The sequence below is a fragment of the Thermobia domestica genome, chromosome 2 (assembly GCF_964235325.1).
Source record: "Thermobia domestica chromosome 2, izTheDome1.hap1.1, whole genome shotgun sequence".
NCBI classification, from domain to species: domain Eukaryota; kingdom Metazoa; phylum Arthropoda; class Insecta; order Zygentoma; family Lepismatidae; genus Thermobia; species Thermobia domestica.
The window spans coordinates 321,604,263-321,625,388 of NC_137455.1; the positions used below are offsets into that span (position 1 = coordinate 321,604,263).

Below are 21,126 nucleotides of genomic sequence, written 5' to 3' on the forward strand. Positions count from 1 at the left end.
GACAGTGTAATTTAACTACAGGTTAATTCATTCAAAAGTTATAGACAAAACTAATTCCTCTACTGAAAGATTAGTCTGAAGTTAGAATAACTATTGCGAAAAATAATCATCTTTTACCAAAGTCATTATTACAAAGACTTAATTACATGTAATACAATAACGTTTCTTCGCAATGATTACCATAATTACATAAAGTACTCTGTAAGATGTATTTTAAGTGTACAATTACATACAGGCAATTGTAGTTTTGCAGCTTATAATATGAAGAGTATATATATATATATATATATATATATATATATATATATATATATATTCTGAACTTTATAATTGAATGCAATACTATTATTATCCATTCTTATACATAAAAATATCTACTAGTATTTTATTTTCACATTAAATACTAACCTGATAAGCAACCTCATAAACAGCATTTCCATCAGGTGAAACTGCTGCATCATCTAATAAGTTTATGATCTGAATCACAGCCGAACATAAACACGAAGGAAATAAAGAATGTGCTGCATGAATATGATGGGAGGTATTTCTCTGCTGTGTTTCTGGCTGTTCTTCATCACCTAGATAAAGATAAAATGATACAGAAAACATATGTACTGAAAAACGAACGAAAAAGAAAAAAAGATAATAAAACCAGCTGGATCCAAAAAGATTAACATTTTATTTACACATATATTATCGATCAATTAATTCTTTTTGCAAATCATTATGACACTTCGAGTTCTTATAAATCTAACAAAATTAGGATTTTGAACTAAAATATTATATTTACTATTATACTACAACATGATACTTTGGGGAATAAAATTTATCGTTATATGAATTAGGTTAGATTAGATTTAATTAGATTTATTATAGGTATTAGGTTTAAGTTTATTAATGTTACATAAAAAAATGTATTCAAAGTTAAAACAAGTAAATTTCGTTTCACAGTGTGAAAGTGCTGTTGACTTCCATACTATGAGGATCTGAGGATCCAATATACAGTATATATATATATATTGCCGTTTTATCCAATGTAAAGCAGGATTGAAGCCCATTTTATCCAGTGTATACCTGAGCATAAAGGGGGGTATAGCCCCTGTAGCTTCCCTTTATGCTCAGGTATACACTGGATAAAATGGGCTTCAATCCTGTTTTACATTGGATAAAACGGCAAACTATGATTTAGCCCCTCCCTTGATCACTGTATATATCCGCCACTGTATCTATCTATCTATATCTATATCTATATCTATATCTATCTATCTATCTATCTATCTATCTATCTATCTATCTATCTATCTATCTATCTATATCTATATCTATCTATCTATCTATCTATCTATCTATCTATATATATATATATATATATATATATATATATATATATATATATATATATCATTTTCTTTCTCGGCTCTCTTCAAATTATCACTCAGAAACTTTACATATATGACCTTTTTTTAGGTTTCTGAACTATGTTATGGATACATATAGAAAGTATTGTAAGCCACTCTGAAGGCGAGTAATTTTTAAAGAGATATAGAGCAAACACAGTACGAAATAACGAGAAGCAAATCCTTGACACTGATTCAGAGTCCTAAGAATTGGTTCTAGTGCCCGTATGTCTTTATTGAAATCGGAAGTCGTAAATTCTACATTTTTTATTTCTATATTCGAACCTCATAAGGAAATACAGTACCAGATATTTTTATTATTATTATTATTATTATTATTATTATTATTATTATTATTATTATTATTATTATTATTATTATTATTATTATATTGCCTGAGAATATCATTAGTATATTGCCCTAATTGGAATTCCTACCGTTACTGAATTATATGTAATGGAAGCAATTACATTAATTAAATCGAACACTACTCCAGGTCTAGATAATATTGCTTATTATGTAATGAAAGCTTGTGAACTGAACTTTCAAATAGTTTGGCAAATATATTTAACGTTTGATTAAGTACAGGTGTATATTATTCAATGTGGAAGAAAGTATATGTTGTTCCGTTATATAAATCAGGTAATAGACAGAATGCTAGTAACTACAGGCCAATAACTCTTGTCAGTGCATTCTCGAAGATATTTAAACTAATTGTACATAAACACATATATTTTAATGTGAGAAATATCTTGAATGAGTCTCGACATGGTTTTTATAAGGGCAAGTCAATTGTAACAAATCTATTTCATTTTACAGACTTTACCTATCAAGCACTGAAAAATAAATTGCAAGTCGATGTAATATACATAGATATTTCAAAAACTTTTGATTCTATCAGTCATAAGTATCTCATTAGCAACTAATCAAATATTGATTTGTCACCTTTGTACATTCGCTGGTTTGAAAGCTATCTGCCAAACAAAACTTACAAAGTTAAAATTGGACCTGTACATTCTAGGTAGGCTATGTAAAAAGTAGAATACCGCAAGGGTCGCCCTTGGGCCTCCTCTTATTTTCTTTATTAAATGATCTTGCAGAAAAAGTCAAATACTGTGAACTTAATTGGATATTATATCGTACAGATTAGAATAAATGCCTTTTAATTTCTTACCTTCATCATGGTCATCCCCTACAGCGTGATATAAACTTGGTTCGTATGCAGCTTGAACTGTAATAGGAATCGTTGTAATGAGGAAATTTTCTCGTTCGATTCTCTTCTTATCCTCCTCTGCCTGAAGGGCCATTTTGATTAGCTCTGTCTGTTGCTTTTTACGAGTCTTGGTTGCTGTTACTAGAGATCGCTGAGAAAGATAAAGAAAAGAATTTTGTTACCAAGAACTAGAACGAATAATTAAAAGACAATAAAGAATAAAATTAGATTAACTCATATAACTTAAATTATTTTGTTTACAAATCAAGAGTTACTCTAATAACACAGCGACAAAAAAATAAAAGTTCTGTGCACCGGACCCCAAGGTATAGATTCGATGTATTTTGTTACACAGAATCCAAATTTCGGAACACCAGGACGATTGACCATGTCAAATTTTTTATGGGCGAAGAACTTGAGTAATTTTGAATAAGGAGGACATGTAATACATTCATACAAAAAACAAAAGTTCTGTGCACCGGACCCCAAGGTATAGATTCGATGTATTTTGTTACACAGAATCCAAATTTCGAAACCCCAGGACGATTCACCGTGTCAAATTTTTTATGGGGGAAAAACTTGAGTAATTTTGAACAAGGAGGACACATGTAATACAGCCATACAAAAAACAAAAAGTTCTGTGCACCGGACCCCAAGATATAGATTCGATGTATTTTCTTAAACAGAATCCAAATTTCGAAACCCCACGACGATTGACCGTGTCAAATTTTTTATGGGGGAAAAACTTAAGTAATTTTGAACAAGGAGGACACATGTAATACAGCCATACAAAAAACAAAAGTTCTGTGCACCGGACCCCAAGGTATAGATTCGATGTATTTTCTTACACAGAATCCAAATTTCGAAACCCCAGGACGATTGACCGTGTCAAATTTTTTATGGGGGAAAAACTTAAGTAATTTTGAACAAGGAGGACACATGTAATACAGCCATACAAAAAACAAAAGTTCTGTGCACCGGACCCCAAGGTATAGATTCGATGTATTTTCTTACACAGAATCCAAATTTCGAAACCCCAGGACGATTGACCGTGTCAAATTTTTTATGGGGAAAAAACTTAAGTAATTTTGAACAAGGAGGACACATGTAATACAGCCATACAAAAAACAAAAGTTCTGTGCACCGGACCCCAAGGTATAGATTCGATGTATTTTCTTACACAGAATCCAAATTTCGAAACCCCACGACGATTGACCGTGTCAAATTTTTTATGGGGGAAAAACTTGAGTAATTTTGAACAAGGAGGACACATGTAATACAGCCATACAAAAATCAAAAAGTTCTGTGCACCGGACCCCAAGATATAGATTCGATATATTTTCTTACACAGAATCCAAATTTCGAAACCCCAGGATGATTGACCGTGTCAAATTTTTTATGGGGGAAAAACTTGAGTAATTTTGAACAAGGAGGACACATGTAATACAGCCATGCAAAAAACAAAAATTCTGTGCACCGGACCCCAAGGTATAGATTCGATGTATTTTCTTACACAGAATCCAAATTTCGAAACCCCAGGACGATTGACCGTGTCAAATTTTTATGGGCGAAAAACGTATGTCCTCCCTATCCAAAATCACTCAGACTAAAACTCTGAAACTGTCACTCGTCCTAGGATTTCGAAATTTGGATTCTGTGTAACAAAATACATAGAATCCATACCTTGGGGTCCGCTGCACAAAACGTTTATTTATTTATTTATTTATTTTGTATGGCTGTGTAATTATACTTGGGGTATCGAAAAATTAAATAATAATAAGAAGAAAAGCAATGTAACGAGAGTTACAAGTGTATTTTAAAAAGTACATATTTGAAGATTTACATGAATGTCTTGAAATTATACTTATTATTTTCAAACAATTTTTCGATTGAAGTTTAACATTTCCACTAATGTATATTATTATTTGCTTTGCTTATTCATTTAATTTTTAATAGCGTAAGTTATTATCTTCCACTTCATCACACACATATTTAAATATTACTTTCCAAAATTTTTACGATAAGTATTTAACCTTGAGTTGAGAAAAAAAATGATAATTTTATATTTGCTCTACTCGTTTGAACTTACAACAATAGAGACTAATTAAATATTTTGATTAAAATGGGAAGAAGAAACTACAAAACTATTTGAGTTTAATTATTAATTCCATTCACCAAATAATAGTAAAAACCTGCAAGAACTTGAAAAACAAAAGTAACACAAAGTTATAAATAAGAAACGTAGAATATTTGTTCATATCTATTGTTCTTAATCAATTTGTTGTATAAACCTTCATGCAAATAAGTATAGTTAAAACCTATGCCACGATTTGTAACTTTAAGTCCTATGTTTTATTACCATTTGTTTAGGTTTAATTATTGAATTTGAACTTGAAAGTTGTGATATTGTACCCAAGCTTGAATATGATTCTAATTTGAACAGAAAACCTCACGGAAAGAATACTTTTTTCTGAGATAACATGGAAAGTGCCTGGAACTAATTTTGAATATGGCACTCCCTTATGAAACATAAGTGAATTATTTTTTTTTAAAAAAAAAGTCAGAATGTCTATTCTGAGTAGATATGAATATTCCCGACCTACAGCAATAACAGGAATAATGTTAACCACAGACCACATCGGTTGTACAAAATATAAGATTTAAACAAAATATCAAATCTACATGAAGAATATCAGATTTATAAATAGTTCATATAGCTATGTAAGCAAACGTACGCTTTTGTAACCTACACGTGATAATAAATTAACTATAGAAATTTTGATTCGTAACACTGAAAAGCTATTACTTCACTTCACCGCGTGATAGCTTCAAGGTTCATGTTAATGATACCTAAAAAGTCAGTACCACAAACAGCTATTCCATGGTAAGTTGAATGATGTTAAGAAAGGTTTCTACATAAAGTCGTTTCATGTGCAGATGTTATAGGCTCAAAAGCTTGCAGATTATTCCATCGATCTTATCGAAATTCAGGACAGACTTACAGGCTTATAAAGATTTATTTAGTAGTGTTACTTTTAGTAATGAATCAATAACTCATTTTGGTGTTAAAGCAAATGAAGAATCCATATGAAACTTCAATGAGAAAGGGAGTCCCAAAAAGTTAAATTTCTCTGTTAAATTTCCTATTAGGAAGTTTATGAATGGTTCTTTTGTGCACCAATCTGAGTGTACCTTAGAATAGGCTTCATCTTCAGCTTGAGATGGATTGTAAAACAATTGCAACAAAACTCTACAAGTCCTACTTTCAATGGGAAGTTTGGATATGGTTGAACTAACTTCTCGCTGAATTGGTCCTCACATAACAACTCCCATGGTATCTAGGGCCGTCCAACATATCATACCAAATATTTCTCTGAGGATACGTAAAAGACCTGATTTCAGTGGAACCATTATACAGGATGTTTCAAAACAACACCGACAACGTTTGGGAGGTGATTCCTGACACCAAGATAAGAAAAAAAGTATAGACCAACTTGGGTGCACAAATGTTTCCTTTCGGAGTTATAGGCTGCCGAAAACATGAAAAAATGAACTTTAAAGGTCCATAGCTCTAAAACTATGGGATCTACCGTAGTCGGATCAAGACTTCACTGAGGAACTAGTATGTGCCCTATCCAAATATCCAAGTTTCAGAATCTTGTGGTACTTCCACAACAATTTGTATAGAGGTAGTTGAAGAGTACTTCAAATTATATACCCGTAGCCAAACTCCTTCTATAAAAATTGCTTTATGAGTACCTTAGGATTCTGAAATATGTATTTTTGGATAGCATACATGTTGGTTCCTAAGTGAAGTCTTGACTCGACTACGGTGAATCCCATAGTTTTGGAGATATGGACCTTTAAAGTTCATTTTTTTTCATGTTTTCGGCAGATTATAACTCTGAAAGGAAGTATTTGTGCACCCAGGTTGGTCTATACTTTTTGTCTTATCTTGGTGTAAGGAATCAGCTCCCAAACGTTGTTGGTGTTGTTTTGAAACATCCTGTATAAAGACTTATCTTATTAGATGTGCAGAATTAATGAAGCTGTTCCACCAAAAACAACGATAACATACGTGTAGGGAGAACTTAGCTTCCAACTGAAAATGTTCCGTGTAACAACAGGTGCGCACATTGTGCACCTGTGTGTAGAATGTATGTAGTTAGTGTCGCAAAACTTGTAGGTGGACTTTTCAATTTGATGTATAATTTATCATTTTAAATCACGAGTTAAAACTCGAACTTTTTTATGTATAGCAGGTTACGTCAAAATTCATAAAAGAAAAATATACTTACATGACTTTCCTGATTGATTGTCACTTCTTCAACTTTTGTTTTCACTTGAGGCATCCAAGGTGGATCCACAACAGGAAGAGACTCAATCCCAATTTTCGGAGAAGGTAAAGTAAACTCAATCCCAGGCGGGGGTACTTTAAATGTTACATGAGCTCCTTCCTCCATACGCGGCCATACTTGATATCGTAGTTTCCATAATACTTGAAATCTATGAAAGTATTTAAGAAGGTTTAATTATTAAATCAAATCACACTGATTCCATATAAATGGAAGATAAAGACATTTACAAGAATTTATATATAATTATCTTATGTAATCAGTCCTGTTTTAAAACGTAAAGTTCCGTTTACACTTTTCTTTAAGTACGACTGCATCTTTAGTACAATGTGTCAGAGCCTAACCGAGCATAAATTCCGTAAAGAAATTAAGAAACACAAATTTCCCGATGTAGACGATATTCCTGTTGAGTTAATTTCTTCATGAGTAAGGTAATTATTCTTCTCATCTCAGTGACTCCGAAAACTACGGATTCGTCTATTTTTGATCATTCTTATATGCCATCCCCCTGCCTCCTTAGGTTTTCTAGGGTGTCTTACCCTAACTTTGGGGCTGAACTTAAACTTTAAAGGCATTGAAACTATCACCAATCAGCTGATGGACCCCGAAAACTATGAATTGGACACTAATATAGGTCGTTTTCAATCATTTTTATATATCACCCCCTTTCCCCTCCCCTTGGGTGTGCTAGGGATCTTACTCCAATAGTATTTTTTTTTCAGATTGTAATATATGTACAAGTTTGGTTAAAATTGATCCAGATGTTCCAGAATTAGTCTGGAACACACACTGACATCCATCCATATATATATCAAGATTTTATTTCTATAATTCTAGATTTTATTACTTATATTGAATTTTTTATGACTTAAGGTTTTAATGTAACATCAGATTCAGTCAGAAATAAATAATTTGATTCTAAGGATATCCGAAAAATGATATTTAAGTTATACTGATATTGAACTAAAAGATATTTCAGCAAATTTCTAGGAATAAGTTTTCTTATTTTTGCTTTTTCTCTCCATATAAAGTGATTTACTGATGTACGAAACTAATACAAAACTCTGCAGCATTAAAAAAAAGGAAAAATTAAAATTTTCTTCAATTTTATAAATTAGTATGTTCTTAAAATCCTTTAAAACGTGTTCTATTTATTTTTAGAAAAAACAGCGTGTAGAAGTTGCTTTCACTCCGATAAATAACTGCAGTTGAACTCAAGATTGTCCTGTATTAACCTTAGATATTTGATTTTCTCATTTGAGAAAAAATGTTATATCTTAAGCCACTTTGACTAAAAAATTAAGATTTTTAATACCATATACGTCAGAGGTTGTCTTCTAGTGAATGTGTAATCATTTGTATCATTCCAGTCTTTAATGTGTCAGAAATTTTCATTTTTAAAATTACTTTTATTTCTGCACTTTTCTATCTTTCCTTTGAGCTTTAAAACACAAATGATATTATATTCGAAGAAAAAAGTCAAATTACCTCCTTCAAGAGAAAGACGCACTCTTCCACTTTCGTCAACGTCGAATTTCATTTACAAACTACGCGCTTCAATCCACAGTAAATATTTTGATTAAATTGTGTACTTTCTTATAGTAAACGAGCAATAGAGTCTAACAATTTTGTTAGGAAAACAAATTTTCTACTTTAACTAGTAAACGAGCACTAGAATCGAACAATTGTTAGGGAAACAAATTTTCTACTTTAAATAGTAAACGAGCACTGGAGTTCAACAATTGTTAGGAAAACAAATTTTCTACTTTAACTAGTAAACGAGCACTAGAATCGAACAATTGTTAGGAAAACAAATTTTCTACTTTAACTAGTAAACGAGCACTAGAATCGAACAATTGTTAGGGAAACAAATTTTTTACTTTAACTAGTAAACGAGCACTGGAGTCCAACAATTGTTAGGAAAACAAATTTTCTACTTTAACTTGTAAACGAGCACTAGAGTCCAACAAATGTTAGGAAAACGATTTTTAGTCTGTGGTTCGTATTTAAATATGGGCCACCTCAATTGAATACATCAGGTTTTAAGATTAAAAATTTAAGTCAATTATTTGGGGTAGACTCGTACCTGAGTATTGCATTAATTCTTGTTGCTGGATCTTGATGATGTAATGCATGTTGCATAATCTCTGTTGCTTGAGCGGGAGCTTTGACGGCAGAAAGAATGAAGAGGGAGGCTGCTGCAGCTGCCACTTCTTGGTTAAATTCCAGCAGAAGTTCCCAAGCGACAGGAAGAATATCAATGAACTGGTCTTCTGGTAGTACAACTGCACCTTTTACAAGCACTGAGAGAGGTGCATGGAAAATATCTTTTACCTGGAAAAAATAAGAAAACATCTCTCAAAAATCTTAAGATTAATGAATGCATTTACATTATGAAGTAATACAGGGTTACCATAAATGATTTATTCGTTTTGAAAAGGCTATATTTTCAAAAGTATTACACGCACACACATAAAAGATATACGAAAAGAACCACAAACTCACCAACATTGTATTGTGTGACAGCACAAGTCCATTATCTTTCCGATTGGGTGTGGCAGTGTGGCAGTACGAGGTTAGTACCTGCTGAAAATGGAGGGAAAGCAAGAAAAAAGACGTCGAGTATCATCTGGACGTGTTACGTCACCAAAAGGGCACATATTGGTGAAAATTTGTAAAGGATGTATAAACTTGGTGAGTTGATGGTTCCTCCATATACCTTTCATGTGTGTACGTCTAATACTGTTAAAAATATAGTATTTTCAATATGAATAAATCATTTATGCTAGCCCTGTAGTTTGGATACATAAAAGATAAAAGTTTATTTAAAAAATAATTGTATATTACATATATAAAAATTTAGAAATACATAGGTAAAAAATTGTAAAACTTCTTATTACTTTAATACATATAGTCTGAAACAAGTACTAACTTCATTGTTCTGAACAGGTAATCACATTCTGATAAGACGATAGTTCGATTAGTTAACAAATTACTAACAATTTTTCTGCTGAAATGTAATTACTAAAAAGAAAAAGAAACGAAAGAAAGAAAAGAAAAATTAATCATCAAATCATCACTAATAGAGTTTATAATCTTGAGAATTGCCTGTTTCCTGTAATGTACAAATGTTAAATACCTAGATATTTATCGTATTAAACTGTACTTGTAAATATAGTACGAGAATTCTTATTTCTATGTTTGTTTTTTTTTTCTTCACGAATAAGATAATTATTAATTGTATTTGTATTTTTTTCTCTTTATCGTACAAGTGAAATTTAAATAAACTGTTTTGCCATTTAATTCCTAATTTCGTAGAGTACAAAATCACAACGACTTTATATACAGAAACTACGAGAAATTACACATACCATACTTTAATGTTACATAAAAGTACTAAAGCATACCATTGTGTTACCATTTAATATAACACATGGGTGATGTAATAGTAACTTGACTAAAATAATTATCATAGCGATTTGACTATAAAAGATAGTCATTGCATTGCTAGTTTTAAGGCAAAGAAATGTATTCATAAGCAAAGCTCCCAAACGTTAATGCCATTACTCAAGCGAGTTCATAAACTTAATGAAGGGAATAATAAGATAATCAATATCGGTATCCAGCATTTAGCACTGTGAATTACAGGGATCAATAGAAGTTAATTATTATAGTTACAATTATTATAGTTACGATAGCCCCCAGTGGAGTATTTAGGGAGGGCTATCGGGCTCAAACTCCCCCTCCCCCATGAAATAAATTTGTTAGTTTTTCGCATTCCACGTACAACAATAATCCTTCTTAACCATTTCTAAGAATTTCATTGACTTTCCATTTTCTTATGCTCTTTTTTCAGAAATATTGTATTTGTCAAATTTCATTCAATATAAGAACTGCGTTCTTTTATTCTTTCATTCGTTCATTCTATTCTTCTCGTTCATTTTCTTAGTTGTTACTTTCTTTCGTTTTCCCTATCATACTTTCAACCGTTGTTAGTTGTGACTCAAGTCGGCCGTCGTCAGTAACACCAAAACTAAGAGGAACTAATAAGCGGAACTGGTGTTCCATACCAGCTTGCACGAATATAACTTAACGGGATTTTCGTTATTATAGCAAAGGAATATTTACATCGTTTAGTTATATAGAAAAGTAAATGTTTGAAAAAGAAAATCGAGAGGGGGGAATAAGTAAGGCCAAGAGGATGCTTCCTTTATCTTCTATAAACAGAATAAAAAGTTAGGCACTGCTAAATTTTTCTGCGTATCATATCGCATATGATTCACCAGTCTTCAATTCTTGCCATTAAAACTGCAATCAGTATATTTAAGTTTCAACTTGTCGCAACATTTTCTTTCAGGTTAAAACGTACACAGATAAAACTGAATATTTCCATTTTTTCTAAAATGAAATCCGTTAAGTTGAAATGAGATTACAAATATTTAACACGTGTCTGCAGGAGCGTCATCTCTGATTTGCCTGGGGGGGGGGGTTAAATTCTTCACCGACATACGAGTTTCACGTTTTTTCCTAATATATTAATAGACAATCGATTAAAATATATTTAATTTTCAAACTCAGGTGGGCAATTACCCCTTCCCGAAACAAAATCCTAAATATACCACCGACAATAACTAAAACGTAATGTTGATCCACTTATAAAGTTTCCAAGTTCATAAATTTTCCCGTCATTTCAACCCGACCATCGATATTATAAACTGAGGAATCGTATTCTTAGTACCGAATGCCTGAGCCACCATAAACATACCTGAACCTTGATGTATTTCAGCACTGGTGGTGTCTCTTTCTTCCCCTCAGTTGTTTCCTTTTCCGACTTGGATTTGACGTCTCTGCCTCTATCTTGATCTTGGTCACTGATATCTCGAGATGAATCAGGATGACTAGCTAATCGGCTTAATAGGGACATATCGATATTTCTGTCAATTCTGAAAAACAACAAACAGATGGTTATAAATATTACATTAATTAATCTTAAATCTTAATTTTTCAAGTACAAGATTTTAATTTAAGTATTACTTTAAATACTTTCTGTGCGCAAATTAAAGAATTTTGACAGTTTCTTTTTATAAGTGTACGTTATGAAGTTTCTGTAAATTTATACATTTTGGCTCGTTTCTTTATTCATTCTAGAGTAACAAACTAAGCACATATTTTGCGTTGTCTCTGATATGAATCTGACTTTGGGTAACCTTTTGTTGTCTACTATTGGAGTTATTTTACAGAGTTATTGTGTTTCAGGAAAGAAAAACGATTAAACGGCAACGAAATGTCAAGTATTTAGGGTGACGCAACAAAAAATAGTCCAGGGAAAAACGGCTACAAAATTATAAACTATGTACACAACTCTTGCTATTCATGTACAAAATAGAGATGGTTTGTACACTTTTGGTCACAAAAAGTGGGACTGCCTTAAAGAGACTAAGTCCAGAATGTTGAAGCAAGATCCTTACGTCCCTCGGACCTTCTTACAAAAGAAATATATTTCGCCCTCCGTTCTGTTACGGAGTAATGTGCGTATTTTCTAATAGAAATAGACCATTTGAATATTGAATCCAAGTAAATATTCAGGTGGCATGTAGAAAACCATCAGTGTGACAAGCAAAAAAAAAAAAAAAAAAAAAAAAAAAAAAAAAAAGTACATACTGGCATAATACAAGATTAAAGCCTGTGGAAGGTACATCGTCAACAGAAAAATAACAGAAACAAATGAAAGAAGCAAATAGTCATGCGTTCTTGGTTAGTGGATAACGTAATGGATTTGTGTGCTAATGTTTATTGTTAATGTGGGTTCAAATCCTAGCTAGTGTGTATAATAAATAAATCTATTATTTGAAAGCATTTTGTTAACTCCTACCTGTCTTTTCTGCCAAGACTATCTTTCCTTCTAATTGGCGAGGTTTGAGTACTTGTTTGATCAGAAACTTTGCGGCCACCTCGAGCCTTTCCTTTCGTTGTATCTTCTCTTTGCTGCTTATCAGATCCTATATCGCCATTACTTGTAATACCAAATTCTTCGCCATACACCTGTAATAAAACAGAATATAAAATTATATGGTTACCATCAGGGATAAAATTATAATTTGCGTACACGGTGATTCATGAGAGGTACCCAGCTGCATTTATTAAATGTTTATGTTAACCTATGGTGATACACACTTGCTAACTCAAACATTTTATGTTGGGTACACAGTTGTACTCTTGCGTACCTTCAATGTAATCCCTTATTACATCAGTGATTTTGTAAATATATTAACTGTAATTACACTCGAATTGATGTTTCTATAAACTATGTAAGAAGTTTAAGTTAGTGTTTGAAGTTATCTCAAACTTTTTAATAATTCACTAGGTGAACCTGTGCTCTCTACACAACTCACCATTCACATATGAGCACGAATCTCTATGTCATTTCTAACAACATCTGTACATTTTCCTTTACATACACAAGTAAAGGACGTCTTGCTATATATATATATATATATAAAAAAAAAAAAAAAAAAAATTGGCAACGGGTATCATAAAGAGGGGATTTTTTCGATTATTTTTTCAATATCTCGCATCGTTTGCAAGATTTGAGCCTACTTCCGGTTGGAAAAAATGAAATGAAATCTTTAAGTTTAACGTCCCACGGTTATGCCGGTTAGGCTAAAGGAGACAGTGATAATGAGAAATGAGTGAAATGGTGGAATGAAGAAAGTGGGAGGAAACGGGAGAACCCCGAGAAAACCCACGAGCACGGTGTTTGTCCACCACAAAGTCCAACTTCCGGTTGGAGTTTCTAATTCATGTATGATCAGTGTTTTCTTTCTTCTTGCATGCAGTATGTAATAAGCAAATACATTACACACACGATTGATTATAATGTCAGTGATATAAAGTGTTCATTGGGCAAAACACTCCAAACAAAGATTCATCTTAGACCGGAAAAATGTTTATCCTTCATTTTCCATTATCATTTGGCCATGAAACAATTGCCGGAGAGATATATTATCCCCTATACAAATGTGTAGTGTTGGGATGCATAACTCGTAGAATGTGATGTTTTACTTTTTAAAATTTGAATACTTCCAGTATATCCTAAAAATGTAATAAAGAAATAATGACCAGTTTTTTTTAAAATATTCAATTAGAACTGAACAATCTACCCAAAATTTGCAATCGATCAGTGAAAACAGCATCTTTCTAGAGCTTGTAGTTTCCGAGATATCATCGTCAAAAGAACTGGCCACAAACATATAAATGTCCTCAAACATAAACTTTTCTTGACCACAAACATATCAACCTAGCATTTTAATATATAGTTTGCCGATTTTAGTGTTTTGTGCAGGAAAGGGACTAAGTTTAAAATGTAAAAATGTTTGTGAAGGCGAAGTTCTTCATTACTATCTAGCGGTTGAAGACAACGGGGTTCGTTGCCGAAATGATACTACGAATAGAAGAATCATTTTAGGATTTCCAGGGTACGGAATATGTGAGTGTTAGTTAACTTTAACAAAATGTGTCATATTATATCTGTGTTAACTATTTCCACGTGGCAGAATAGTTAACACAAATGATTGTGATGCGTATGGTCCTGGGTTGAATTTCCGATGAGTATATGACATAACATCGAAAGGCAACTGGAGAAAAATTGACATTAATAACTAATAAAGTTCAGTATTTAATGTTAGAATAGTGAAACTGGGAATCGCTACGCTGACTATGCACAACACAGTTGAATGTATGCCAATTAACTACTACATCCTCTGGTAGGTTGTAAGCTCCAGACATTTTTGTATAGTATTCATAAAGAGCAAATTCACACCAGAAATATTAAAAGAACAAAGTTATCACAATATTGCGAGCAGTGATGATATTTAATAAGAAATAAACAAAAAGGCTAATACTCACCGCAAAAACAGTAGTTTTCTTCTACATGTAAGACGCGCTTTCGGAAGAACCTTCCTCCATCAACAGCTTACTTAAAATTCAAAGAGGATCTAAAAACATGAAGGAGAATGTGGAAAGGCAAAATAAATAAATAAATAATAAATAAATAAATAAATAAAAATAAAAAAATAAAAAAATAAAATAAAAAATAAAAGGATTAAGAAATGTAAAACACCGTGTTTAATTTTCTTTACAGATCTGCGTTTTACATTTCTTAATAATTTTAACCATCTTTTGCGTTTTCACATTCTCCTTCATCTTTTTAAACCTTCTTTGAATTTTAAGTAAGCTGATGATGAGGAAGGTTCTTCCAAAAGCGCTTCTTACATGTAGAAGAAAACTCTGCTGTTTTGCGGTAAATATTAGCCTTTTTCCTTATTTCTTATTAACACTTAAAGTTATTCATTGAGATTATTGAAAGAGATATAACCGAAACACTTATTCCATCTTATTACAAATGAATAACTTATGGGCAACTTACTCTTCTAACTGATTTGATTAGTCTGGAACAAGCTCTCATGTGTCTTCTGTAGCAAAATGGATGACAAAAGCCTTGATGAGAACAGTAGAAATTGAAGGAGTTTGCAAGTTGTACAACGACCTAAAGAAAAACAAACAGTAAATCATTTTATGCAGACAGCGCTTGATCGGTATGGAAAAAAAATAATTACTAAACCTGATGAACATAGACATAAAGAAAATAATAGTGTTATAGAAAAGCTTACTTCATGTCGCAACAGCCTTAACAGCTTAAGACTCAAATTTTCATTGCTCAAAATGGTCATGGAGATATTTATTTACAGATAGTTCCTAAGTTACGTGAATTCGATATACATAAAATCATACTGATGCAAGAAATTTTCAATTTAATTAAAATCTACAAACGAAATCTGCATCTGAAGTAAGAAATAATATTAAATTCCTAAGTTCTATTTTGAGAGCCATCTAGTGACTCAAGCGTGAACTACATCATCATACGGCAGCGTAATGCTTGTCATGAACTGTACGAATCACGCTGGCTTCTGTGCCTTATTTATAAAGCATATTATGTAACTGAGTTTTTCCATTATAGTATTATTAAACAGTATTTTGTTTTTAATTTTTTCGTATTTTCTTATGTGTGTTGGAGACAAATCTTAGGTTATGCCCCCCCCCCCAAATCAACTTATGTTAAAACCCCTGGAATGAACTATTTACGTAAGTTGAGGACTGTCTGTATTTCTTATGATGTCTCGCAACTTCCAACCACTAATTAAAAAAACTCATGGTAATAATTTTTGGCGCGGTTCTAGTTTTCATTAAGTGCATTGATAAGTTGTCTATATTTTAAAAAAATCGAATAATAATATTAATAATAATGTTTCTTAAAATAATTAGTTAAGCTTATACCATGTAAAGTTTTAAGTGAGTTTTCCATGATTTATCTAAAACTCTTCAGAACTATTTAAATGCAAGAACTATTTGTCATTAAACAATAACATGTTGTGATAAACATATGTAGATTTAATCAGTATACGCATCAATATCATTGTTTCTCGTTTTCTTACATACATAGTTTATTTTTTAAATATATTAAAACCTAAGAAGGAAAATAGATGGTAATTCACAATAACATAGAAAGAAATGTGTTATGTATGTGCGAGTAACTGAATACAAATCCTCAATATCCCATTTTTTGTTACAAAAGAAACTGCCAAGCGGTATGGATGACTAAATATGATATTTTATATTTTATTATTATGATTTTTAAAAACTATATTTTCGATGACTGGCATAAATGTTAAATGTGTATACATTGATATCAGTGGCGTACACAAGGAGAGTATCGGGCTTTAACCCTTCCTTTCTTGAGCAAGATTTTTGCAAAAATAAATAAATAATTATATGAAGATACGTATACAAAAATCACGCCTGTCCTCAAAGGATATGAAATTGTGTGCTTGAGCCTCCCCTAAATTTGAAGAAATTAGGTTTACGCCACTGATTGATACACGAATAATAATTTCAAAAACTTGCACAACTCTATATTTCTTTGTATATCATTGAGTTCGCCGCATCTATGGAGGAATTGGTTTGATATACGCATAATATCGGTTATTTTCTTTCTGCAGCATATATGAAATGTGCTATATATTTTTCTAGCTAATATCTCATTGCTTAAAAAAATGCATTTTTGTTATTATCGTATGCAGGAATTTTATGAAAGAAAACTTTAACGGATCTACTAATAAGCGAAAAACATTCTTTTGTGTTTCTGTTGATTTGATACATTTCACTTTATATCATATTTTACCTAGCTCGGACGAGGAGAAGTAAGTTCATACACAGTATGTCAGAAAAGTAACGAAACTTTTTATTTTCTTTACAGATAACCACTAGCGCCATCTATTGAAGCAACATATTATCGGAAAGCTGAATATCTGCTCAACAAAACGAGACCAGAATCATGAGAACCGATTAACGGAGGTTAAGTTATAGCAAGACAATTAAGTGTATCTAGCGTCACCTCGTCACAAAAACACGATAGAGCAAGGATCCAATATTAAATTTTGTATCAAGCTAGGTAAAACATTTACACAAACATTGGAAATGGTGAAATAAGTGTATGATTATGAGTGCTTATCTCGTACAGGTGTGTTAGTGTGGTATATACACGACTAGCAGCGTTCACCCCGCTTCGCTGCGGTCACCCCGGAACGCAATAAACTTTGTTACTTAGATAATTTTTACTTTTTCGCTTTCAAGTGATATGATAAAAACCATAGAAGATTGCAGTAAATCTTAACATTATATCGCCTGTCATTTATGTTAACCCGCCCCGCTTCGCTGCGGTCATCCCGGTGCTGGCATATTGTAAAAGTGTCTGTAAAAATAAGCAAATCAATTAAAAAATTTTAAACAGAAGATTCAAGCTATTTTCCGCTGTATATCGCCTGTCATTTATGTTAACCCGCCGAGTGACACGGTCATGCGGGTTGCATATAAATACGTTTATTTTTACCTATGATGAACTAATAACAAAGGATTTGTACGTTATGGACACTTGAATGGTCAATTATCTCAAGACACTGGTAATTAAAAATTAAAGTGATATGATAAAAACCATCTAGGGTCCAAATCCTAATAACCCCCCAAAAATGAAAGAAATTGGTTCAGCCGTATTAGCGTGATGAGCGGACAAAGGATTTTGTACGTTCTCTTTTATATATATAGATAGATTCCGGGACGGTCGTAAGTTCTTGGAAGACTATCCAAAGCTAGGCAGACCGAAAAACAAAAATTGTAATGAGTTGGTGAAACAAGTGAGTGAAATGATCACCCACGATGTGAATTCGGCTGTGAGATGGATGGCGGAGGAATTAAATACGACGGAAGACATAATTCACGAAATTTTGACAAAGGATTTAAAGAAACGTAAAGGTTGTGTTCGATTTGTTCCGCACGTTTAAACTGACGACCAAAACCTTGCTCGCGTTGAATATTGCAAGGACCTGATTAAAACAGTCAGACGGAAGAGAACGTTCCTGGAATCGATTGTAAGTGGTGATGAGACTTGGTGCTTCAAGTACGACCCGCAAACAAAACGCCAAAATGCTACGTGGAAGTCCCCAGGTTCTCCGAAAGAAAAAAAAAATGCGTTTTCAAAAGTCACGTGAGAAGAAAATGTTGATTTGTTTTTACGATTCCAAAGGTATTATACTTCGGGAATTCGTTTCACAGGGTCAAACTGTTAATGGTGAATATTATTTGGATGTTGTGGAGCGTTTGTGGAAGCGGATCGTTCGCGTAAGTCCGAGTATTAAGCTACAGGCAGTTGGTTTTTACTGTACGACAATGCACCATGTCACAGAACCGTCGCAGTTCGTGACTTTTAGACTAAAAAAGAAACCTGTGTGCTTCCACATCCTCCGTATTTGCCTAATTTATCACCGTGTGACTGTTTCCTATTCCCAAAATTAAAATTGGTCATGAGAGGAACATTTTATGACAATGTTACACACGTCCAATCTGCCGTGACGAGGATCATTGAGTCGATTCGGTAAAAGGACATTAAAAACTCTATGCTAGCATTGGTTGAAGTGCCCGGCGGTGTATTGATGCAGAAGGGATGTATTTTGAATAAAAAGAATTACAGTTGCTAAAATATTTAATTTGTTTTGTTTCATTTAAAAAGTTCCGTTATTTTTCCGACATACTGTTTATAGCTATTAATATTACAAGCATTTCTTTAAGAAGGTTATCAGTTATTTTATCAATACTAGTGAGGTTTCTCAAATATGACTAACACCACGAGATGTGATTGGAATAAATAAAAAACAGTTGATGTTTTAAGAGAGAGCCGCTGATGAAGATGGGCGTTTCCTATGAAAGTTTCAACAAATAAACATATTGACATATGCCAACGTTTAAATTAATATTTGTATTAATATGTCAGTTTATTTCTGCAAGTGGTTGCTCACATGTCTTTCTTTCTTAGTACGATCTTTTGATAGTTATAAGTGGTTTGAGGCTTTCCTTCTTTTTCATGGCTGGATTCTATTGTTATCATCATATTGCTTTCCTCATTTTGCTTAATTGAAAACCTTATATTTTCCTTTACAATTTCACAACATTTCTCGATCGAGTCACATTTCTTTAACTTCGTGATCTTCCATTTGTCGACCTAATTGAGCACTTGATATAAGTCATCCAGATTTACCAATCACATTGAGTTCGAATTTTACTCAATATTACTTATATAGCTAGTACAAACGTGCAATTTAATAACTACAAGTAAGTGATTTTCTCCTTTTAATACAATGGGTACGATATTTCGCGTATCTGGTTGCTAAATTGTTTTATAATAAACAAATTATCTCCATTATTCAAGAAGTTTAAAGATCTATTACTACTCAGAAAATAAAGTTCCATTACAGGAGAAAAGATGGTGAACAATTAATTATATCCTGTGACAAATCAAGCTAATCAATACTATGGTTAATCTCTTTTCTTCTTAGCCTACCGGAACTTTTTTTTTTTTTTTTTTTTTTTTAGATTTCCAACTAGTACTTTATGTATCTGGTAGTCGTGTAGTCGTAAAAGAAAGGAGAAAACATACAATACAAATTACGTACAATAGTACATTGCAAATTCCAAATGTATGGACACATATACATACAAAATTAGACATAGAGTATGGTCTAAATCAGAAACAAAGTAAGTAATACAAAAATATTTTTAAAAATACAAAAGAAAAGAGGAATTACTCGAAGTCCAAATTTCCCTCAATTCATATATTTCATTTTTATCTAAAGGGGGAAATCGGAACCCTAGGTTTTCTATAATAATAAAATGTTAACCATACCCGGAATTTCAAAGATGAAAGTACTTTGGGATCCAGAATCTGATCTATTGGTCCCGGGCACTATAACTCACCATATATAAATTCTAATATTTAGTTTTCTAGAGATAACAGCTCATATAATCAGATGTTTGAATATATATATATTGCTTAATATATTAATTTTTGCTGGATTTTTATGTCTATACTGTTGCTTCACTTCGTTTATTTGTCATATTTTCTGTGCATTTTGAAATTTAACGTTGGTAGATTTTCATAGTACACCCTCTTTCATATTAATTGGAAATTTACTATAAATTTTTAGTGTTATACTGTATAACGAGTCTGATATTATGTTATAGTTTACATGAAGATTATGTGCTTGTGCGTCAAATTGCTAATTTCATACATATGATTAATTGCTTTCCATTTGTATACATTATTTTTCAAGAAAATTAAAACGAAATTTATGAACAACTTTTTCATAGAGAAAACAAAACAAAAAGATTATATAGATTTTTCTATATGTACTCTCTTACCTAGTCGTTTCTTAAGATATAATGTTCTTACAATATCTTAGACGTTAGACTTAATTATGTGCACTATATCGGTGACAAATATATATTGTGAAGTTCGGCATTATGGATATTTGTCCATTCACCCGGCTGGTTTTGTCTTTTATAAGTTAAATTACCTTAAGCCAAGGCATGTTCTTCGTTACAGTGGTGTCGTCAGTATCATTACTATCACTCGGGCTTTCAGGAGGCTGGTCATCGCTCAGTACACCGGGGGATTCCTCTCCACTAACTTCGTGCTCAGCATGCTCTGATGTATCACTTCGATCTGACAGAGAGCTTACTTTTCTCTTTGACCGAATAGAATCGGCACGTCTCACTA

The 21,126-nt window shown here is 32.4% G+C and overlaps 1 protein-coding gene across 1 annotated transcript in view; it reads right to left on the reverse strand.

Moving 5' to 3' along the window:
• Positions 1–21,126, reverse strand: part of unc80 (unc80, NALCN channel complex subunit) — a gene marked incomplete in the record, with an annotated part of 366,946 nt that overhangs the window by 99,243 nt on the left and 246,577 nt on the right. Inside the window, 8 exon segments of the mRNA XM_081749034.1 lie at positions 409–578; positions 2,572–2,761; positions 6,909–7,116; positions 9,052–9,299; positions 11,731–11,908; positions 12,838–13,007; positions 15,391–15,510; positions 20,924–21,123. Coding sequence (XP_081605160.1) covers positions 409–578; positions 2,572–2,761; positions 6,909–7,116; positions 9,052–9,299; positions 11,731–11,908; positions 12,838–13,007; positions 15,391–15,510; positions 20,924–21,123 — 1,484 coding nt within the window.